Raw genomic sequence first — 21029 nt, 5'->3', positions numbered from 1 at the left:
TATAATATTTTGATATAAAATATTATAATTAGAAACTAATAATTGTTGGGGCTTCTGTGGATTTTTTTTTCCGTGTATTACTATATGATGGGATACTTACTATACTTATATGATTTTATGGGTGTTTTGGTCTTAAAAAAAGTATAAATCTAAAACAACTTTTCAATGTGTTCTAAAAGTTCTCTTCCGATGAAGCTTCTTCTAAGTAGACGTTTTCAGCTTCCTAGCAAAGCTAAAATAGTTTTTCGATTTTTTTACCAAATATGAATGTACCATTCAAAAGTATTTTTGGAGCATCAGAGTATTTTCTGACGTGTCAAAAGCTCTACGGGCATAAGTGGATTGCTTTCATCCTAGGTATAACCTAAACCCTTGTGAATGACACCTGAATCAGGCCTTGCGTCATGGTTATGGGCCTCATAGACTCATGCATTGCCAGCCCAAACCGAGCCCAGCGCATGAGGTCATTTATAGGAAGAGTTGGTAGTCGCATGCGCTCGGATTCTCGCGCCATTTTTGCTTGGCGGGAAAGTTCAAAACTCCCGCGCGCCATCGGGACTTCTCATTTACAACCTCCCCGACGAAGTCTCGGGAGGGAGAGCAGGGAAAGGAAACGCCGGGATGCAGATCAGGATCCGCTGCGGCTGCGGCGAAGGGACCTGCGCCGAGTGGGCCGTCGTCGAGCTCCAGGGCGTCGTCGAGCCCCAGCCGTCGATCGGTGATCAGATCCAGGGTCTTGAGATCGGACGCCTCTGCTGCACCTCATCCTCTTCTTCCTCTCCGGTCAGCAGCATACTCTCCGGCACTCCTCCATCGATTCTATTCACCGTTCGATCGAGATCCCCTGGCTGTTACTTATCGGTGCGTCTTTTTTTTGGTTTTTTTTTGTTCTCTCGGTGGACTTAAGGGAAGCTACACCTTCACCGTCGGCTACCATGAATTGACCGGGTCGAAAGTGGCACTGAAGAAGCCACTGTTGGTGCTGAAGAAAAGGAATGCAGCGGGTAGAGAGGAGCCGGAAGTGGGAGGCTCGTCGGTGGTGGAATTGGAAGCCATTGGAATTATTCGCCACAAGATACTCTTCAAGAGCAGGCCCAAAGCCTTGATTTCAAGTAAGCAATTTCCCTGCCCCTTAATTTCAGAACGAGCATATTCGCTTGGTTGTCAAAAGAATAAAAAAAAAAAAATCTGTCTTTTAATTTTGGTAAACTGCGATGGGGTGGAAAGCATTGATGGAATATGCGGTTCAATTGATCATGAATGCCAAGCTTTAGGAAGTTCCAATTTTATATGATTTCTCATGCATTTTTAATTTATTTTTTTGCAGGGGCACAAACAAAAGAAAAGAAAATCTCATAAAGACTGAATGCATATGGCTAAGGGGAAGATTTCTTCTATTGCCTGAACTCAATGCTTTTGAACTATGGAAGTTTTTTCTAAGAGGGTGATGGATGTGTGGACAAATTCAATATAACCATGTTTTCATCAATAGATGTCAAAGTTTATCTGTACTTGTGAGTAAGATATAGTTTTTACTTTTTTTCCCTACATCATGGTAAATCTAATTGGCACTTCACTTCATCCTACCAATATGGCACATATAAGTCATTACAGTGAGATTGGCAAGTGGCAACCTCCTTTAAATATGATAACCAAAGAAATGTTCCATATTGTCATTGATGTTGGGTCCTAACTTTAGTTCAAATGTTATGAGTGCATGACACTTGAGGCAAGGAGTTGGGGTGGGGGGTGTATAGGGAAAGGGGATTGGATTAGAAGCCTTCCTAATCTAAAAAATAAAGAAAAAAAAAAGTGGTATAGTCAACTGCAAGAAAAAAAAACATCTCAAAAATAATTAGTTTACCATCATGTCATGAACCATCATAGAGCAAAGGGGAGTAGATGCAAGCAAATTGCAAGGCAGCATTGGTTCAAGAACAAGAGAAAAGTTACCTTCATAAGAATAGTTGTCACATTAGTTATGCCAACTTCATTTTGGCTCCACTTTTAAATAAAAGGCACCTTCTTGGATTAGCTTTTTGAGAATAACTTTTTTGCTCATAAAAAAAGAAAAGAAGTAGATATAAAAGAGGTATTTATGCCAAGAAATATTTTACGACAGCTCTCCTTTGAAATAGTTATGCTTGCTATAACTGCTCTTTAGTTATGCCTCTTTTCCAAATGTTGTTAGACAGGCATAAAACTTATTCCAAGCTTTACACCCACTTCATGCCTTAACCAAAATATGGCCCAACTCAGTATAAACTTTGAGGTCCATTCATTGTCCAACATTAGTAGTTCAAAGGATTATGGGAATGGAAGGTTTGGATAATATGCAAGGTGTTTGATTAGGAATGTAGAATGCTAGCATCATTCCTAACGTTACTAGTTCAATTCAGGGAGGGGAATGGACATGGAAATGGTGTTTTCTGATTATCAATTAATGCATTGCTAATTTAGCAAGATAATTGGATTGACAGACTGCTTTGTGGAATCTTGCCAGAAATTTAGTAGGATCCTTGGGGTAACTGTTTAGGTGTGACTGTTGTGGCAGCATTGTTCTGCTATCTCTTGTGAATTCACATCTAAATGTCCCTGCATTGACTTTGATTAGTTATAGTTTTCTCTGAACTTCAGAAGAGAATTTAGGATGTGGTTGCTTGAATTTTAGGGACATTTCAACAATCCGAACCAACATAGGATAGCTCATAGCTGGCTATAATTCAAGGAGAACTGTTGTTTCTTTATGGTTATACCTGGTCCATGTGTGCTAGTTCTGAAATTGATAAAATTAACTAGAGAAAATATAACCCTCTATCCAAAAAAAATGATGAAAGGTTGCAAAAGTGAATAAAAGATTTAAGGAAGTTGGTGGCAGAAAAGAAAAGGGAATTGAAGAAAAGAAGGAAAAAAAAAAGAAATTTAATGAGTCATAAGTTAGCAAAAAGAAAAAAAAAAGTGAATTAGGGATTGAGCCGATGAAGGGAATTAAAGGGTGATGCATGGATACATCCTGAAATTTCTTGATACAAACTATTTCTGGTCCCTGAATTTTGGTTTCGAGGTTCCTATAACATTTTATTATGTAAATACTATGTTTTTGCAAGGAAGGTGTCATTGTTGAGGTGATAACACTAGTTATGGTTTCATGTGTGATGAAGTTAGAATTATGTATATTTATTTTGTCACTTCACCACAACATCATGCAAATTGCTTCTTCAATCTACTGACCCCACCACCATTACCTATATTTTTATGTTAGGTTTACTGCAACCTGTGCTTGGTACCCAACATTCTCCCATGTACCCATCCAAAATCCCTCTGCGTATGATTGCCCTCATCCGCCATCACATAATCCGAAAGCATGAATATGTGTGAATAATCAGCATTTGTCACTCTGATGGATTGTAGGCAATAACTTCTTAAACCATATTTTTTTTATTATTTTTAAATTTTAAAGGTTTTATACAAATAGGGTAGAAGTTTAAGTCCGCCATTAGCATCTAACCCTTGTAGCCACATTTCATGTATCGGTGAATCAATTTATTTATTTTTCTCTTTTAAATATTTAATACCTATTTTCAAGCATATGCATTTTTAATTAATATATATTAAACTTTATAGAAGAAATAATTTTGCTTGAAAAAATGAACCACTTATCTCATATAGTAATTTATAAAGACCTAATACTTCTGTTTTTTTTTTAAGCTGTAGTATTTCTAATTTTTGTATATTATTTCAAACATTGCTTCTAAAAGTTTAGAAAATTAATGAAATTTTATTTTTGGAAGCAAAATAAGCTTTTATCCCATAATGTAGTCTAGTTAACAGTTTCCGCATCATAACAAATTTTTAAAAGGTTTATGTTTTAATAATAATTTTTAGATAATCATATTTAAAAATTCTGAATAATGATAAAATTAATTTTAAGTGAGAGCTTTTGTAGATGGGTGCTGAATGTGTATCATGTAAAAAAAAAAAATCTACCTAAATGGATGTATATTTGTTGAGTTAATTTCAAAGTTTTCTAATTTTCGGGCTTAGGATCAAGTGGAGCTCGAGCATTTCCAAATAATATATGAAAAATTGGTAGCATGCAGGTGCCACAATCAAAAGTATGATACTGAATTTTATTCATGGATTTTATATATTTAATTTTAATATTATTTGCTAGAGAAATAATTTTAAAAAATAATTAGTAGCTAAAAATATTTGGTATGGATGTTAAATAAACGATTCTCAACACATATTCAAAGCTCATCCCAAACAAATTTCATTTGATGAATTTAATATTAGATTAAATAATTTTTTGGGTGTAAATTTTGGGGCTAGATATAAAATATCCAAAATTTAAGTATTTTAGTTTTGATCCATTATCTCAAACGTGAATCCAAGCATTACAGATTGATTTCACAAAATTTTTATAGCATATATCTTAGATTTAGTGATTTTGGGAGATTTCGACTTGGATTTTGAAAAAAAAAATAACAAAAAGAGAGGGAGCATGGTTCTTACCTTGGTGGCATGGTTTTTCTATCTTAAATCTATGGATTTAAAGTGCAAAAAAAATTGCGATTCCAAGCCCCCAATCTCTCTCTCCCTCTCCTTGCATTTCTGCCGGTTGGAATAAGCATAGTGTGAGAAAAAAAAGAAAAAAAAAAAAGGTCCCGAGCAATCTCTATACATCTTGCTACTAGTATGTTCGCCTCAAATTGCTTAAGCCTTGTTTGGGAGAGCTTTTGGAGGGCCAAAAAGCACTTTCTGGCCCTCCAAAAGTACTTCTAGATAAAAAATGGTGTTTAGTAAAATTTTCGAAAAGCTGTTTCAGCTTTTGCGGAAAGCTAAAAAAGCTTTTGGGGAGAAGTTCTAATTTGGAGCTTTCCGAAAATGCTGCTTTCAGCTTTGTCGGAAAGCTGTATTTTTGACCAAAATACCCATATTAAAATATAATAATAACATAGTTTGTCCCTTTATAAACCTAAAAATCTGCTGGAGCCAAGAACCCTAACCGTCAGATTTCCTTCTGCAAGAAAAATTGTTAGAGAGATAAATGGTCATTCGGAGGATGAAAAATTAATGTACACTAATAATTAAAATATTTTATATCTTTATTATTGTATTATACTATAAATATAATATTATATTACATTATATCATAATACATTAATATGTTATTTTAAATAATTTAATATTATGTTATATTATGAAAAATTAATATATACTAATAATTATAATATTTTATACCTTTATTATTGTATCATACTATAAATATAATATCATAATACATTATATCATAATACATTAATATGTTATTTTAAATAATTTAATATTATGTCATATTATGGGAAATTAATTGTTACTAATAATTATAATATTTTATACCTTTATTATTGTATTATACTATAAATATTATATTATATTACATTACATCATAATATATTAATATGTTACTTTATATAATTTCATATTATGTTATATTATGGGAAGTTAATTTATACTAATAATTATAATATTTTATACCTTTATTATTGAATTATACTATAAATATAATATATATTACATTATATCATAATACATTAATACGTTATGTTAAATAATTTAATATTATGTTATATTATCAAAAATTAATTTACTCTAATAATTATATTACTATTATGCTATATTATAATAATATTATTTTATATTACAATAATATTATACTATATTATATATTTATGTATTAATATATGTTATGTTTTATTATGTTCTATTGTACAATACTATGCAATGTCCTTTATGATAATTTTGTCATACCAAAGTACTTTCTCAGTTTGTTTACCCAAACATATATTAAAGTACCACAACACTTTACAAATATATTTACCAAACATCAAACAGCTTTTTATAACAGCTCTACTTCAGACAGCTCTACTTCCAACAGCTCTACTGCCCACAGCTCTCCCAAATAGGACCTTATTCTACATGCACTCTAGCAGTTCTAAGTGTGGTTCACACTCGGCTCAGTGATTCTTCATCCCTGCGAATCAATACCATCTTGGTTCAATCTGAACTATACAGTTCAACAGAAATTATGCGAGTTTCCAAATACTAATTAAATTTACACAATAATATATATATATATATATATATATATAAATTATAGCGGTATTTACATTGCCTATGTTTGTCTTAGTCTATTGTTTTAACTTTCGCGATTATAACAATTCGGCCAACCCTATTATGTTATAATATATAATAGGTGAGAAAGACAATAGCCATTATTTTATGTTATTTAGCATTAAAAAGTTCATTATAACATAACTAAATATTGTTATATTTACTTGTACCTTTTTTAAATAATTTTTTGTTTTAAAATCTATTTTTGTTAAATTTCCGTTGGAAGTTATTATATGGTCCAAAAATAAATAATATTTTATTCAATAAAAAAGTGAATCATTATTGCTTTTTATTTTTTTATAACACCATTGCAACAATCATTATAACATTTCTTATTTTATTATGTAAATTTTAAAATATTATTTTTTTGAAAATAAATAATAATCATTTAATAATTATAACAATTAATAACAATTTTATCTTAACATTTATTTAAAACCTTAGATTTAGCTATGTAACAAGGTATTCAATTTTGGCTCCTACTCAATCGTGGGTGCTTGAACTTTCTTAAGAAGCCAATGAAGCAATTGAAATTTTTCTTGAGGCTAGATGCATTATTGGACAAATATTTACTAATCAACCATACAATTTAAGTTGCACAAATCAATTACTTAGGAACCCACCAGTTGTGGGTCTACAATATATTGATTAATACCACTATACATTTAGTTGTAACCGAACAAGCCTTAGCCATTCTATATTATTTGGCATCTATTTATCTTTTTTATGAGATTAGAAGGGAGTAACTGCCATGACATGTATCCTACTTCTTTAAGCCTTTGGATTCAACTTGAACAAATCTTGGCTTGTTTCTCGGATCAAAACAAGTTACAAGCTGAGTTGTTCCATTAGCAAGGGCATCAACCCACCTTCGCTAATCCAACGGTCCATATTTCAGGAGACCAATCGGACGGTTGTCCATGAAGCATCAACGAGGGTAGTAGCGGTAAGTTGCGGACGTGGAGGCGCGATCTACCTTTTTTGAACCGTTAGAAATCTCTCTCTTTGAGGACTCCCTTTGAAATCAGGAAACGAATCGGAACGAAAAAACTGACAAAATATTATTAAATATTTGTTACCGTTTATAGCTCTCTCTCTCTCTCTCTCTCGCCCTCTCAGCTATCTCTCGTTTTCTTCCCGCGGCGTCGTCGTCTCGACCTCGGCGTCTTCTCCAAATCCCTCTCTTGGCGTTTGGAATCCCTCTCTTGTTCCTAATGGAATAGAATTCTCGATCTCCTCTCCCACTCTTCTTTGCCGTCTCTCCTTTTGCCTCTGTCTGAGAGCCGCCAAAGGTGGTTACTTGGAGAGGTGTTTACGAAAGCGAGCGATTGGAGGGGCCCTAGGATTAGGATTGTTTGTTGGTTTTCTTCGATCGTTTTTACTGGTTCTTGAGTTCAACCGGGGAAAAAAAGGTATCTTTAGGGTTTTTGATCTTGTTTACGTTTTATTGGGATTGGGATAAGAAGAGGGGTATAGATGGTGTCGGAAGTGAAGCAGGAGGACGAGAAGGGTGAGGGGATTCAGGAAGCTGCTCCGACTTCGGATATTCGTTCGGAAACAAAGCCTATGACTATTCCTGGGTATTGTTTTCTACTCTAACTCGTTACTTCTCTGTATGTTTATTAGATTACGAGAATTCTGTGGAGAACACGCCTTTGGATTCTAGTTTAGTTTTTTGTGACTCTGTGTACCTCCTTTTTACTTCACAATAGCAAAGTTTGCATCTTTACCGATGAAAGGAGAACATATCTAACGGTTTTAGGGTGTTCTCTTTGTTGGGTTATTGATTTTTGTTATTATACACTCATATTGCAGGAATCTGATCAACCAAAAGATTTTGAGTTTTAATTTATTGTGATTCAGTATATTGGTTCTCTTCCTCTGTTTTGCTTGGTAGCGGGAAGGAAAATTATAGAGGTCTCGGGGTTTATCTAATTGTTTTTTTATTTTTATTTCATTTTTTTCATTGGTTGTGTTGATGGGAAAGTGATAGCTATTGGTTTTCCTTTGAATGTGAAATCTATTATGGGTTTGCAAGGTATCCTTTTAGTTTTCTGTTGCTGTTATATTTCCTAAGGACTAATATTGCTGTTACTGTGTTACTTTGATGGATCATAACTTTTCTTGTTGAACCAAACAAGAACTGAGGAATTTAATCAGTGACTTTGACAGATATAGCTGCATCAGCTTATTAAGTAACATTCTTCTTTTTCCTAGACATAAAAAATACGTACTTGTTAGTGGATATCCTTTTATATTCTGTGTTGTTGGTGTTGGACACCTCGTATCATGTATCAGATTATCTTCTGGCTATACATGCGCAACTTTTTATTACGTCCCATGGCGCTGATTTGCACATAGTTCTTTTATATCTTAGTGACGGTAGCTTTTCTTGTTTCAGAAGAACAAGTGGTCCAACCAGAAGATCAACAAAGGGAGGATGGACAGATGAGGAGGTGACTACATTTATATGGTTGTGCTTTGTTTAGATTGTTATTATTCAAATGCGCATGTAAATTATTCTGTTTTGGCTTTGGCAGTAAATTTTCAGAAGAAATTAATCTGACATGTTGTCCAGTTAAAATATTTATTATGAACAACCTACAGACAATACTGTCATATTAAGTAGACCCTGTTTGAGAGAAAAAAGACAGCTCTTAGGGACAATAATTTCAAGCAAAAAACATGCTTTATTTTGAGAATATTTTGAATTTAAGAATGGACACTGACTTCTATATAATTTTTATTATTTCGGCACAGGATGATATGCTGATCAAAGCTGTAAGACAATTCAATGGGAAAAACTGGAAGAAAATAGGTAATTCTTTTCTATCCAATAAGTGTTTTCCTGATTCGTTTTTAAGTTTCTTTATAATGTGTTTATATGTATTAACATTTTTCTCCTGCTTGGTTACCCGAATCTTACCTGATCTGAGCTCTTTTTCTTTTTTGAGGATCTTATTTTTTAAAAATTAATGTGATTTAATGTGATGATCGAATTTTAAATTAATCATTCTACTGTAATTTTCATGAAAATAAACTGCAGTTTCTGGTATTCTAAATGAATGGTATTCTTATTTATTTCTATAAAACCCATTGTTCAGTTAACTCCTTGTTTCATACTTGTTTTCTCAAAATAAAGATTTGGCTCAGGATTTCCCATTTTTAATTCCCGTACTGTGTTTAACAAGTTTCATCGCATATTTTTTGGTTTAGCTTTAGCTGTGAGTACTGGTCCAGCATTCACTACCAAACAAACATGGTCCCTGTCACACTACAGATATCCATAGTCCCTTTTACATCATAGATGCAGCACATAAGGTATTATACCCTCCAGTTTATAGTCATTGCTCGTGCCAAAATATGTGGCCCATGATACTTAAATGCAGTGGGAAGTCAGAAACAGTTATGACCAATGAATTCTTTTTTTTTTTTTTTGCCTCCATTATCATGCTCTAGTATGATAAACAGCATAATCCGGTAACTCCATTATCACCACCATTTTTTTAACTGTTTTTTTTTTCCTTAAAGTTTCACCTGGAAAGTAATCTAGTATTTCCATCATTACTACTTATTTCTTAAAATTGTTACTGAGCTTTTCTGAGAGTTTCACTTAGAAAAACTTGATCTTTTGGTGAGTCAATTCTTTCTCTGTTGCTTGTTAAAATAAATTTTTACTTCTTTTTTCTTTCTTAATAAGCACATGAATATGAAAGATGTTAAAGGATAAATTTCAAAATTTAACCCTATCTTCCAGTTGAATGTTATATTTCAACATGACCTTCTTGACTATCCAATATTTGATGGAATTGTGATTCACTTTTGTGAAAGAACATTTGAATTATAACCGTCAGACACCTCTCTATTGAAAATGTTCAAAATTATGTGTATCTTATCTGACAATGGTTGTGCTTTCCCAGCTGAACTATTTCCAGATCGAACAGATGTTCAGTGTCTCCACCGCTGGCAAAAGGTTCTCAACCCTGAGCTAGTTAAAGGAACCTGGACCAAGGAGGTAGAATCCATCTTCTTTTTGTTCTATGTATAATGTCACTGCACTATGTTTGTAAGTTGGTTGATCGACTGCTATTTAATATGCAGGAAGATAACCTTATTATTCAACTAGTTGAAAAGCATGGATGCAAGAAATGGTCGGTCATTGCAAAGTCCTTGCCAGGTCGTATAGGCAAGCAATGTAGGGAGAGGTAGCGTGATAACAGTTCCAGCATGATTTTATATTAAAGAAATAAAATTTTGGAATATTTTTCTCTATGGAACTGATAATTCTCATGTTTGTCACACATTTTCTGTTAAAACTGGTGTAGTAATTCTCATGAAGACATTATAAAGTAATGAGTTTGATACCCTAAAACTACCTTTCCTTTTGCTTTGATTTCACCCAATTAGTTTTTGTTTTTGATTTTTGATTTTTCCTTTTTTCCATGAAGTTTTACTTGTATTACAAGTTTTGGTCGTTGCTCTCTCATATGAGTGTAATGATTCAAAGTTGCTGCTTGCAAATCATACCCTAGTAATTATAGCAGATGGTTTGAAAAGTTTGGTGTTGACCAATTCTATAATACTGCTATTACCAGATCTGTTATGTTAATTTATCACATTGGGGCTTGTCTTCAATTTAACAAAAGAGGGAAATACTTAATGATCTTGCTTGATCTTGCTAGATTATGATTTAAATAATCACTGTGTTTAGCACAAGTTTGGATATAAGAAAATCATTTGGACATGACGAAACCAAAGTTTGTTAAGACATCTGCAAGATTACAGGACTTGTATATAGTGGAGAATAAGTTTTTGCACTTGTTGGAAAATGACCCAATTATTTTTGCTATGACTATTTCTGTTATGGGCTCTATGTTTTGCCAAGACAAGCTGTTCCAATTTTTTTTCTCAAAACTGTCCAGTTTGTTATCTCAACTCTTCCTAGGTACATAGTTTAATCTAATAACAGAACTGGAAGCTAGTTTAATCTAATAACAGGATTGGAAACCCTTCTCAAAAGGAATACATCAAAAAAAAGGTTTTGAAAATTAAGGTATGGACCCGTATCAGTCACTGGCCAATGCAGTGTGTACTGCAGTGTGGCGTTGGCACCGTCTGATACTGGGCCAGTTAGTGTAAGAAGAAGAAGAGTGGTAAGGCACGTATTGAGTTATACAGGGCATGCGGCCAGTATGGAGTTTGGTACTTCAATCCTTCCCTCAAATCTTTATGTGCCTATATGATCTCATTTGGTTCACTGCTTTGGCCACCTTCATTTCGCATCTTTATGATCTCATTTAGTTTACTGATATGTAGTCCCCCACCTTCATTTCATGTCTATATCATCTCATTTAGTTTACTGTTGTGTTGTCTTCTTATCTTCCTTGCTATACTCATCATCATCGTATAGTTTTAGTTTTCACACGTTCACATCAGTGTTATTATCCCAACCATGCTCATTTCATGTGCTTGAATCTTTTAATTGCCTAACAATCTGAAAAGCACGACAATATGGGCTTTTGCCATCTTGTGTTAAATTTTTCTTTCAAGTTTCAAGACCTATGTGTCAAACATTTGGATATCTGTTTGATGTCTTTATTTGTCTCCCAAATTATTTGTATAGTAGATCCACATTAATGAATCAATATTACCTATATCTCTTGGTAATCAGTTTTGATAAGGAATTCACTTTGTGCTTGTATCTCCATTTGAACGGTAATCCATATACTATTTTCTAGTTCAGTTGGTCTATAACTTGTTTCTTGAAAACTTCTTATAATTCACTTTGGCATGCTCATTGTAAATGCAACATAATTGGCAAAATTCAGCTAGAGACACAATCTAAAACATAAACCAATCAGTGTTGCAATTCCTCAGAATTTTTTACTTTCATGATATCATCATTAACCAAAAGTTCTGTTGAAATTTAGATTTGTTTGTTGTAGGGTTAGTTATGCTGTTGTATATGAATCTCAAAAAATAAAGTCATGTGTTGATGTGCTACACATCTTCTAAAGACTGGAGAATAACTATTTCATTGTTAGGTGGCACAACCACTTGAACCCCGCAATAAAAAAGGGTGCATGGACAAGAGAGGAAGTGGAGGTTCTAGTTCGTGCCCATCGAATATATGGAAATAAATGGGCAGAAATAGCCAAGTATTTACCTGGAAGGTACTGCTACACCTGTTGCTATCTAGTAAGGCCCGCTATTCTCATATTTCATATGTATTATACTGAATTCTTTTGATATTACTGAAGATGTTCTCAATCTATTGTTAAGGTTTGACCAAACATCATCTTTATTCCAAAAATAATGATCACTGCGCTTGAATAATTCGTATCTTAAACTAGTCTTAGTGTAAAAGCATGTATGTGTTGAGTTCCAAGTATAATTGATATGATAATAACTCTATTATGAAAAGCCATTTTTTTCCTTTTTTCTGGTGGGGGTGGTACGGGAGGTGGTGATGAAGGGAGGGAAAACCCGACCAAATAACAAAATTCAAAGCTATTGATAGATTTATTATTCTTCATCTCACATTTCTTTTGATGTTATTGCTGCCAGAGAAATATCTCGTTTGGCGTCTTCTCTCTCTCAGAGAGAGGGAGGGAGGGGGAGAGAGAGAGAGAGAGAGAGAGAGAGAGAGAAAGAGAGAGGAGGAGATAAGCCATCACAATCTCTCTCTCTCTCTCTCATGTTATTTCGTGGTTATTTGTCCTCTTCTCTATCATTTTAACAGGAAAGTTCCAATGGATTAATATCCAATAATATGGGATCAAACTTGTTTATTGTGGCTCACAATCCATGTCAAACTTATTAAAACAACCTATCAACAGCTTCTACTATTTAAACAAGTTTATGTTAAATGGAGAGCAGGTGATTATTGGTAGCATATGACTGGTCAATTTTAATTTGTAGTATGGCGGCTTATAATCCCTGGATACTTTAGCTGATTAGGTAGCTTATTTTTTCTTAGATGTGTTGATAGTTCAAAATTGTTTCAGTATTTAGAAATCATTTAAATACATAATCATGAATTGGAATATTTTTGAAGAGTTGCAGTGACATGCATTTTTCTGTGAGATGCGTGTCAATTTACTTTTGTCAGAATTTAGCATGCTGCACATAATTATCTTTACCCTCTTGTGTATCTATGACTTATTTTTATTGTTTTTATTATCAGGACGGATAACTCCATAAAGAATCACTGGAACTGTTCTCTCAAGAAGAGATTGGATTCATATCTAGCATCAGGGTTCACGGAACAGCCTCTTGGGGCTGCTGCCCTTGATTTGAACAATCATGCACAAAATGCAGAATGTCCCGAAGCTGATCCTCTGAAGAGATTTGCTAATGGTTTTATATCACATGATTGGAAACTAAATGCAGATAGGCTTATTGCTTCCAATGTGGGTTCAGGTTATCGAAATACCAGCCCAAAAAATCAGTGTTTGGAGTTGCAGTCGACTTCTAGAGGAGATTCCAAATGTTTAAGATCTGGGAGCATACCTATACTGCCAGAAGATTCCAAACATTCAAGCATAGAGTTGGAACCAAATACAGAAGATGATTCTAAGCACACGACATCTGGGGAAACTGATTCCAAATCTTCAAAAAGATCACAGTGGAACTTGTCAAGTTCTGGTGAGTTGGCACTTGGTGATATGAACAAGAAAAATAAAGATACCAGTATTTCAAGTTTGCCAGCATGCGAACTAACTGGCAGTGACAGGACTGCTGATATTAACAGAATTCTTACTACACCTCTACATTGTGAGGATGGAAATCTTGGTTCCTCGTGTTATGCACCTTTGCAGTTGATGAATGTAGATGGTTGCTTTTCAAGTGAAAAGTTGTCTATATCTAATAATCATATTCAACCTACACTGAGCCCCATTCATTGTTCTACACCAGACCTTTCTTTAAGTCTTGCTTGTATACCAAGCAGCCCAGAGTCTATTTTAAGAAGTGCAGCAAAGGGTTTTAAAAAAACTCCTTCTATTATGAGAAAAAGAGGACGCAATAGTTCTAAGCCATTGCTTCTAGAACAATTGGAGTTGGAAACTGTTGATAGAAAATGTCCTTCTGGCATTAGCAATTTTCAGTGGAGGGCTGAAAATTTTAAGGATGATTTGGAGTCCGAATATGCGCATCAGATAGGAAGCAACAACCAAGTGAATTTCAACAGATCTGTTTGTCTGAATGGTGACCAGCTTTGCTCCTCTCATAATTTTTTGAAACATGAAGATTCTGCTGCCACGAAGTCTGTAGAAAAAAGGCTAGAAGGAGAGTTCAACACAGAGTATGGTCTGTCATTGTGAATTACGTTTTTTTTACACAAGGTTCAGCTGCAACAGCAACTGACAGAGTAAGATATTACTATAGATTTATTCCAAAAGCACATTTACATATGATGCTATCAATTTTTTCCTTAGTATATATTTTTCATTAGATGTGTTCCCTTTGGCATGTCTTATGTTTCAATTCTCAACATTACATTGCTGGATTTAATTTTTAATGTTATCATCCTTCTGATTTGCACCCCTACAAGCAGATAATGCTTTTCTGAAATGTGTATTTGATTTCTTCCTTGCATTGATGTTCATTGGTGCAATAATGCATTGGCATGTGTCTCGACAACTGTTCAACAATGGTCCTCCACAGGTTTTGCCTTTGAATACATTTTTAAGCAGACTCTTTTAACAGATGTAGGAGGAGTTCAGTGTCGATGCCTAAATCTTTAGTTCATGGAGAGTGTTCTTGGTAATACATTCTAATTTTCAGAAGTTGATGCTCCTTGTCTTTTTTATTATACCATGTGGTCACCAAATCTCTGCCATCAAGCCTTCTAAGTTAGCTTTGATAACATGCCGATAGTAAGGCGACATTTAGATGCTTTGTTGCTTGCCCAGCTGAAATCTCAAACAAATCTAGATACTAGGGAAACAAGAAGCTATCAGAAACATGAATGACAGAGCTCTTATGACTTAAACTAGGACATGCAGAAGTTTAGTTCAAGTAGAGAACCAGTTCTTATACGTTAGGTGCAAAAAAGTTCACTGGAATGTTTCTAGGGTAGCAGCACATCATTATATGTGCTAGTTTAAGTATATTCTTTTTCAAAGGTCACTTAAATTAGATGTTTTGTTGCTTGCCTAGCCAAAATCTCAAAGAAGTGTAGACACTAAGGAAACAAGAAGCTATCAAAAAACATGAATGACAGAGCTCCGACAACTTAAACTAGGACATGCAGAAGTTTTAGTTCAAGTAGAGAACACTTCTTATACATTAGGTGCAAAAAACTTCACTTGAATGTTTCTACAGTAGCAGCACATCATTAGTGTGCTAGTTTAAGTACATTCTTTTTCACAAGTTCTAGAAATATCCTTGTAAGACATCTTTTGCCTCTTCATTTACCTATTTAAGGCTATTCTACTGAAAACCCTTTAGAAGAAAGTGTGCATATGTTTAGAGTCTCTTGAAACATAATGATATGCCTGTGACAGATTTTCTTGGAGAGGTATGCCTATGGACAACAGGAAATGCTAAAACTTCCACCAAGTTAGCACAATACTTTTTACAGATGACAAGACAAGTAGTATAACCTATTTGAGTCAAATTTTGATATCATTATGTATTACATTAGTCAACATTATCACATGGGTCTTTAATAGAATAAATGAGAAAATAGTGGGAAACTTAAACACAAGGACCAGACAATAAACTATAAACTATCCTATCAAGTATCAAATGCTGCATAAAAGTCTGTCTTTTCCTGAAGTTATCTGATTACATTAAAATTTCTCCCCTTTTAATTAATTTTTTTAGTTTAGAAAGTCATTTATATTTTTTTAAAAAAAATGTTTTATTTTTTGAATTAAAGAAAAAAGTTTAAATTAGAACCCATAGAACTACAATTGAGAGCATGGATGCCACTAAACTTTTGATACAGGCTAGATCCTAAGTTTAGGCTGCAACTTAGTTTTGAAAACCTTGTCATTCATAAAACTAATTAACTAAGATTGTTTGAAATGACATACTTTGCTTTATGTTATTTATTGGACGTGTCAGTATTAATTGCATCATTCATATAATGAAGTTTTTTATAGGATTAGGCTAACAGATAGTAGTACTGATTTATAGCCCCATAAAAAGAAGAGTATCACTTTAACACTTCCAGGAACTAAATCCATATATATTTGTAGACTATGGTCCATATTTCTGTCCTTTTGACAAGTTCCTGCTATTTCCTTGAGGCTTGGTTCTGCTTTCGCTTCGCTTCCACTTTATGTGGTTTTCTCCCCAGTTGTTAATGCAAATATCTTGATTATTTATCTTCCAATCCAGGGCCATGCCAATGAAATGCATCTTCGAAATGTGTAGCATTTTTACCTTCTGATGTACATATATATGGTGTAATCTGCATATCCTGTGCTGAAACACCTAATATTGATTACTTTCTGATTTCCTGTTGTTGTAGGAATACATGCTTTCTCACAGACGGAAGACAATACTGAAGAAGGTACTCTTCTCGTGTGCCAAAAGTTGTCTCATGACTCCAATTAATTGGGAAGCACTTTGCGATCTCTCTTGGCATCCACCACCTGAAAGGCCTGTGCCCATTGCATTTTTTATCTTCAGATTTATTCCTACGCATTATGACATTAGTCCCTTACAATGGTTAATGTTTTTTGAATCAACAAAATAGGTAATGTTTTGGGACAAAAAAGTCTCAATGTTATGTTGGTTTATATGTATTGGTTATCAAATCCCAAATTTTCTTTTTCTTTTTGTTACCATTTAGACATTTAGCCCACCAACATTTTGGAGTAAATTAGTAGAAATAATTCAGTTTGTTCAAAGGTTAGTATGTGATTGTGACAGTTCAATTGGTAGAGCCATTTGGTAATTTAATTTTGCATCCCATTTGCATCTCTGCAAAAGATTTCTGTTTTCATCGGTGCCAAAACTAAAAGAAAGCTCATTTATTTTAGCCACAAATATACTTAAAAACCAGATATTCGTTCTCTCTTACGACTTCAGCTCTAATTCTAGCACCATTGGCTTACTTAGCTATATGCTCACCTTGGCCCTGACATATTCAAAGGGCACTCACAAGAATAAACATCTCCTGTGCCTCTCATAGAAACTTTGTTTGGCTCATTTTATAATCTTCTTCATGCCTTCACGTTGTCTTACATTTAATTTAATTGTTTTAGCTTCCCCCTTTTCGAAATTCTGTCTCAGCTTAGTTACCAAAAAGAAATCTACCAGCCTTTCAGGCTTAATCCATGCTGAGCTGCAAGCTGCACTATGGTATTCTTTTTAAATATTGTTATAGGCACATCAGAGGGATAAGAAACTACTCTATGTTATTTCTGAAGTGTAAACGAAGCAATTATTCCTTGGTGTGTACATGGTGTAGGGAAGATTACCTGGAGATGTCCCTAAATAAGAGGCTTTCTGATTGTCGGTTGTAACCACGAACATACTCATATAATTAAGAACAGCACCAAGTGCAGTGCAACAAATGCATGATAAGAGGATGACGGATGGCTGTGCTCTAATATATTATTTTCTGATTTTGAAGCTTATTATTTTAGATGTTAGATGTGATGGATGACAAATGCTTTCCTTTGGTTGCTAGTTTCCTTATTTTCCTACTAAACAAAGAGAGAATTGCTCTCTAAACCAGAGTGCCTGTATGTACAAAGAGAATTGCTCTCTAAACCAGAGTGCCTGTATGTACAAAGAGAATTGCTCAGTATGATGGTGAGGTGCAGAAAGTTCAGTAGCTTGGTATGATGGTGAGGTGGATTATGTTTGTCATACCTCGAACCTGCCTCTCGGGTCAGGCTTTATGACATGGCTGCATGTCCCTTTTGGTATAATCCTAGAGTGTATGCAAGGCTTAAAGGAAAATATTTCATTCATAAATAGGGGTCCAATATAGTATGGCTAACTCTCCCACTAAAATCCCAGATCACTCCATGAAGCTAATTGCCGTGCGGCTCTGAAAAGAGAGATAAAATGACAGCATGAGTTTACGGCTCCATGAGAATCTCCACATATGCTCATGGTATGAAATGATAGTATGTATGTATGCATGAAATGATAATAAAATACTGATTCCATTAAATTTTTGTGCCAACAGCTAACAACCAGTATCGAGTAGCAATGCCAAACATGTATCACATATTACTAGTATAACAGTTTCAATTCATGCAACATATCACTAAAATAACAGCTCTGATATGCATATCATTTATCACCAATTTAGCAGTTCATTCAACAATAATTTTAGTTCAAAATATTTTGGATCTGACAATGTTAATTTCATGGCATTTGGACTAACAAAGATCATGACCTAACCTAGGATCGGCAACATCTTAATCTAAAGCTAACAAATCATATACGTTACATTTTTATCATTGATTAGCTAGCTCCAACATGGTTTGACAAAGCTCATGTCATTTAATTATTCTTACTTTTGCTTTTCCTAAAATTTCAGTTTTGGGCAGACAATGTTTATCTATTTTTTGAATCTAAATTTCACCGAGAATGATCGAAGTCATCCATCTTCCTCTTTCGTACATTGCACGTGCGACACTAGTGTAATAAAAATGACCATGTTCAAGGCACTTGCTCATAAACTAGAAGCCTATTTTTCTTTTTTCTTTTTGGTAGAAAGAGGAGGAGCAGCTCAGTTATAAAATAAGGTATTACAGAGTCTGTAAAGATGAACTCAAAGCAATTCCTGACATGGAACATACAATATAACTACAAACACAAAGGCAGCACACAATCTACATCTGAAAACTAGGAAAATAAATAAGCCACTCAGCTTATCCAATTTGCTAGATAATACCAGCTGCACAAGTGGCTGTAGTAGGCCAAATAAAACAGCGATTTTGTATTGAGACCTGAATGCAAAGAGTTGTTTTTGAACATCCAGCAATTCCTGAATCAACATGCACAGTGTTGCATGAGAACCTGATGACCAAACTGATCATAATCCCCAAACTGTTTTTTTAACAGGAAAAAAAAAATCAACTTTTTTCATAATCCCCACCCAACAAATCAACACTGGCACTCCAACAATTCAATCATTGGGAAATATCACTAACTAAATATGGTGGATCTAAGAGAAATAATCAATCAAGAAACTTCTCATCCAAATTCAGATCCATCATCCCTAAACAAGCACGGAATTGCAATACCCAGAAACAAGGAGCATTCATCGTCATGTACACAAACAGGCAGGCAAGAAACAAGAATGATCCACCATTCGTGGGGTTCGGGTTTCATTAACTGTTTACGAGGGGTTCAGGTTGTATCTTTCGTGCAAAAGAACGATTCAACTTTCTTTGGATCGTGGCCACTTCAAGATCTATACCGTTGGATGAAAGGAAGAGTTCGGAATGCATTGACAGTTATGCAAGATGAGATCCAATCCAATGGTTGGCGTTGCGAAAGAAGATAAATTATTATTTCATGCAAAAGATGCAACCCAATATTGTTTACGAGATCGGTAACTCACACAAGAAATCTGTGTGATCTTCTCCTTCCCTTGATCTTATTCTTAGGTAGGTCATAGACATGATTGGGTCTAAGTGGATGCATGATTCACCAAAATTTATTAATATGCACCAAATTTGTTAATTAAACGGGTCAAAAATCCAAATAAAAACCTAGTTATTTTATTAAATAAGCTATACCCTACCTATAATAGATTGAATTAAGTTAAACAGATTAAACAGTTAAGCATTGATAGCTGTACCCATGAATAGTATACAAGCGATCATCTTACTTCTCCTTGAATGCATTTAAATTGTGACATAATTAGGCACGGCCAATGAATATATGATGGCACACCCTTTTTCATGAGTCCCAAATAAGCTTGCTCCATTTTTTTAGAATTTATCCACTAGTTAAACTGTGTAACTCTAAGCGAGTGCAGCTGTTTATGTTTGATGATGCGGCAGGAAACTTTTCAACTTTATTACCACAACTATTAGTAAGTGTGGGAAGGTAAATAAAGGCCTTACATGATGGAGTTATACTCTAGCATTACTTTGTTATTAACCAACTATTATTGAACCTTCAAAACCTTCCACTTCATCAAAATTTACAAAACTAGCTGTCTCAGAATCAATCATGCTCAAGGGTTTGCATTATATCAAAGCCCAATGTTGATTGCCACCCATGCACCTACTTTTATATAAATGATGATAACTATGTGCATGTATAAAATATGTATTTATCTCATGTATATAAAGTATTTTGTACGAGTATAATCATCTCAATACTTTATAAGTACTTTTAAATTATGAATTTTTTTACTAAATTCCTCTAAGTACTCTTGGCTCTTTTCTTCCTTCTCTTTTTCATAGCAAAAAAGAAACCTCGCAATTAAATTTGTAGATGCATATGTCATGTGAAAAAAAAAAAAAAATTCATCTTACTTTCACATTTATATGAAATGGTAATATGTTATAGATTTATACCCATACCTTCGTATGAAGGTGTACATTTATCCTACTCGATGCATGTATAACCGATACAAGTTAAAGTATGAAATGATCATATGATTTTAAATTTGATAGCAAATGTAAAATATTCTAGGAGAAAAATTAATTTGATCTTTTTTAAATAATACTTTTTGCAAATTTCAATAATGACAAATTTTTTAAGAATTTTTTTTTGCATGAATACCCTCGTAAATATCGAATTTTGCATGAATACCTTTCCAAAAGTGATATTTGCATATATACCATTATAAAACACTTGTTTTACTATTTTGCTTCTTTTTTTATTCTTATCTTTTCATATGTACCCATACCATCTAACACCGTTAAAAAATTAACAGT

The 21029-nt window shown here is 34.0% G+C and overlaps 2 protein-coding genes across 2 annotated transcripts; both read left to right on the top strand.

The window, feature by feature from the left end:
- The first annotated feature begins 571 nt into the window (after positions 1 to 571).
- Positions 572 to 1511, top strand: LOC103712107 (chromosome transmission fidelity protein 8 homolog). The gene is made up of 3 exons (XM_008798511.2): positions 572 to 783; positions 908 to 1112; positions 1328 to 1511. The coding sequence occupies exons 1-3, from the start codon at positions 622 to 624 to the stop codon at positions 1357 to 1359; spliced, it is 399 nt and encodes a 132-aa protein (XP_008796733.2). The 5' UTR covers positions 572 to 621; the 3' UTR covers positions 1360 to 1511.
- A 5759-nt stretch (positions 1512 to 7270) lies between these two features.
- Positions 7271 to 17021, top strand: LOC103712142 (transcription factor MYB3R-2-like). Its single transcript, XM_026806589.2, has 8 exons — positions 7271 to 7736; positions 8558 to 8612; positions 8917 to 8974; positions 10077 to 10171; positions 10258 to 10361; positions 12201 to 12329; positions 13343 to 14527; positions 16640 to 17021. Exons 1-7 carry the CDS (start codon positions 7633 to 7635, stop codon positions 14478 to 14480), a joined length of 1683 nt encoding a protein of 560 aa, XP_026662390.2. The 5' UTR covers positions 7271 to 7632; the 3' UTR covers positions 14481 to 14527; positions 16640 to 17021.
- Positions 17022 to 21029: the final 4008 nt, after the last annotated feature.

Source organism: Phoenix dactylifera, chromosome 2 (assembly GCF_009389715.1).
Source record: "Phoenix dactylifera cultivar Barhee BC4 chromosome 2, palm_55x_up_171113_PBpolish2nd_filt_p, whole genome shotgun sequence".
Taxonomy (NCBI): domain Eukaryota; kingdom Viridiplantae; phylum Streptophyta; class Magnoliopsida; order Arecales; family Arecaceae; genus Phoenix; species Phoenix dactylifera.
This window is presented reverse-complemented; position numbering and strand designations above follow the sequence as displayed.